This window comes from Triticum dicoccoides, chromosome 2B, assembly GCF_002162155.2.
Source record: "Triticum dicoccoides isolate Atlit2015 ecotype Zavitan chromosome 2B, WEW_v2.0, whole genome shotgun sequence".
Lineage (NCBI taxonomy): Eukaryota > Viridiplantae > Streptophyta > Magnoliopsida > Poales > Poaceae > Triticum > Triticum dicoccoides.
The window spans coordinates 613,732,563-613,735,826 of record NC_041383.1 but is presented as its reverse complement, the minus strand read 5'-3'; the positions used below and the strand labels follow the sequence as shown (position 1 = coordinate 613,735,826).

Here is a 3,264-nt window from a genome sequence, read left to right as displayed (position 1 = left end):
ACTTCCTAAGCTATGTGGTGTCTGTATTGAATACCGCTCAACTGTGCTGTGTGAAACCAGAATAGAATGAAAATTTCACGAAACCTAAAAGATCCTCTCATTGCCATCAGATGAATGTTTCTCACTGCCAAATCTATGCTTTGATGAAAGCATCAGACAGATAAACGAGTAGATTTTCATTATTGTAGTTTGAAACAAATATGCTACTCGTTATTTGTAGTTTGAACGAGTACATAATCTACTCGTTATTATTGTGATATCAGACAGATAAACAAATATACTACTCGTTATTTGTAGTTTGAACACCTTATTGCAGTACATGTTTCATTGGGAAAAAAGAATAGTTTTCTCAAACTTTGTTGTGGTAAATTGCAATTTGGTCTTTACTTTATTTATCGGTGCAATAGCACGTATGTTCATGTATAGCTTTGATTGTGCAAATACGAAACTGTTACATGTACCGTAAAAGATAATTTACAGGCTTGCCACAGGCATGATGTAGAAGGTGGCTCGAGATGTGTAGCAGAGCTTCTTGCTGTCCTTGAGCCGAAATTCAACTGTAGTAACCACAACAGATCTGCCCTTCCTCAGTATCTGCGCTTCTACTTCCACTTCAGACTGCACAAGCATAGATAAGGGTTGACGGACATTAAGAATACGCGTGCATCATCTAAAAAAGGGAATACTTGTGTGAAGGATTGTACTCCAACAGGTTCTGAAATATTCTCAAAATGAGAGGCAAAGAATTCCAATCTGTCTATCCCCACCGCAATTGTATAGCGTGTGTTTGAATAACTACATGGGCAATTGAACTTCTGCAGGCAGTTCATTTGGTTCACGGTACTCGGAAATGCATATTGATTGAGTGGATCGTCCCATGGTCCAACCCAGTTCAACATCATGAGCCTACATGGCGTGCTGATTTTTACCAAATCAAAATATGTAGGTCACCTCCGCTCTCCACCGCCCTGGTGAATTTCCTAGTTGAGATAGCCTGCCTTTCAGTTGAACATCACAAAACCTAGAAGGAACTCACAACTTGTGATTTGTGAATATGGTCTGCAAGAGATCTCAGGCTTCGTCCTTGCATTTTTCCACAGATCACATATAAATGTTTAACAGGCCAAAAAACACTACGGTGTGAATGGACCATACTCAAATCAAAGCTATCTATCCCTCTGATTCTTTGCAGATTAAATCTCTCTGGCGGCTAAGATGAACGCATAGTCGCCTAATCCCCATTAGGTGTTATTCCTTAGCAGCACTTTCACCTGTCAGTAATCATTGGTTCTTTACCAACCATCTCTTATTAAAGAACTAAAAGATGATCCAGAGATAAACAGCGTTGGTGGTTGAACACTAAAAAGAGAAAAGTGACCAGTTTGGGTACAAATTGTTTGCAGAAGAAGTTCTGTGTAGGTAAACAACAACAAAATGTTCACACTTCATGAGGAAGCAGTAAAAGTGGTTCACAAGTATTTGTCAGGCATGCATGGCTGGTCGAATAAATATGCCAGTAACTGCGCTCAAACATTTCATGAAACAACATATCATGTACACCGAGAATATTTGGTACCAACTTGTGCGTTCACATATGAACATCTTTGTATATATTGTGCAGCATAAGTAGTTGAATATCTATTTCAGAACAAATATTGTCACGCCAACTCTAATTCCACTATGCTAGCTTTTAGTCATGCCATTATACTGTTATACTATAACTATATAGTATACAGATGTTAAAACCCCATAATTTCTTATGCAGTCATCCATGCTAGAGTTGCACATCTGTAGCATTATTTGGCAGTCTTTGTGTGGCAGAAATCTCTAAACCTAATCACTGTGATTTCACAGCATTTCCAACCAAACCGGCTCTATATGTTCAAACCCTTACCTTGCCAGTTGCTTCAAATGTATTGTAAAAAAACGCCTTGAATTTCCTTAGTGCAACTTCACCTGTACCGTTTGTAGGTTAAGCAAATAGTAACAGTGATGTTGCATTGCAGCCCTGATATAATATACGAACTAGTAAATTTTACCTAGGTAAGGTTTGGTAGGTACTCCCTCTGTCCCATAATATAAAAGCGTTTTTAACTGTAGTGCCACAAACGCTCTTATATTATAGGACGGAGGGAGTAACTGGTAATAACATAGCCATAATTCTCAATCACAAATACTCCTACTTCCTTATATTTTGATACAGAGTAGCCCACTATAATAAGAGCATCTCCAGCAGTTCTCCAATGATCCATCCCCAATAAAGTGGTATGGGGGCTGCCTCGATACCGCCTTGCGAGTTGGTTTTCCAGTTCCCCAATACCCCATGCCCCAAAATCCCAAACTGGGAACTAGGGTCGAATGTTACTTCATCGAATTAAAACAACACAAACTACGGTTCGGTAAAATTGAGCAAGGGATGTAGATCTCACATCAAGGCGGGCGGCTGAGAGATACGCTGTGCTGAGCTCGCCGAGGAACATCTCCTTATCCCCCGCCGCAGCACGCGCGCACGCCATCCCGACGGCCTCCGCGACGGCCGCCACCGCGCCGCCGTGGAGCGTGTTGTAGGTATTCTGCAGAGCCCACCCGACGACACCAACGGTCAGAGCACATCGCTAGGTACGACTTCATAAAGGAGACGCCGACCGTCGCGCTTTAGTGCTCACAGTTGCGGCGGATGAGACGGTGAGGGTGCAGGAGACGCGCGGCGCGGGGGAGGAGGAGACGGTGGCGGAGGACAGGAGCGCGCGGACGAGGGCGGAGTAGGCGTCGGGACGCTCCGCCGAGGCCGGGAGGGACGCGTCCACTCCGAGGGCCTGGATGAACCGCAGCGTCCACTCGCGAGACTCCTCTGGCAAAGGCTTGGGCGCGTCCTCCGGCTGCGGTGCCATCTTCGCTTGCTGTTCGAGTTCCGGCGCGGTGCTAGCTGATTGTTGCGGTTCGCGAGTCGCTGGCGAGAAAGGGGAACTGAGAGCAACTCTGGCCTCGCAGAGTCGCTGGCTCTCCGTATACGAATTCAGAGCCTTCTTTCCACGAAAAAAAAACATAGTCTTCTTCATACTGGCTGCTTTAATATTGCAATAATGCTCCATCTACGTAGCTTACGTAACTTTGACTAAACTAAATCCTCTCCCCCATGATTTTAACCGGGGGTGGGCCCCTTCCTCCCCCTCTCTCCAATCCCAGCCCACCACGTCGCTGTTTACGTTACTTTACGTTTGTGTTTTACGTAGATGTAGCATTACTGTTAATATTGCGGGATCC

General features: G+C 44.4%; 1 protein-coding gene across 1 annotated transcript; it reads right to left on the bottom strand.

The window, feature by feature from the left end:
• Positions 1 to 359: 359 nt before the first annotated feature.
• On the bottom strand, positions 360 to 3,014 carry LOC119365162 (acyl-coenzyme A thioesterase 13-like). Its single transcript, XM_037630758.1, has 3 exons — positions 2,667 to 3,014; positions 2,430 to 2,573; positions 360 to 618 (listed from the first exon to the last, which is right to left on the bottom strand). Exons 1-3 carry the CDS (start codon positions 2,889 to 2,891, stop codon positions 475 to 477), a joined length of 513 nt encoding a protein of 170 aa, XP_037486655.1. The 5' UTR covers positions 2,892 to 3,014; the 3' UTR covers positions 360 to 474.
• Positions 3,015 to 3,264: the final 250 nt, after the last annotated feature.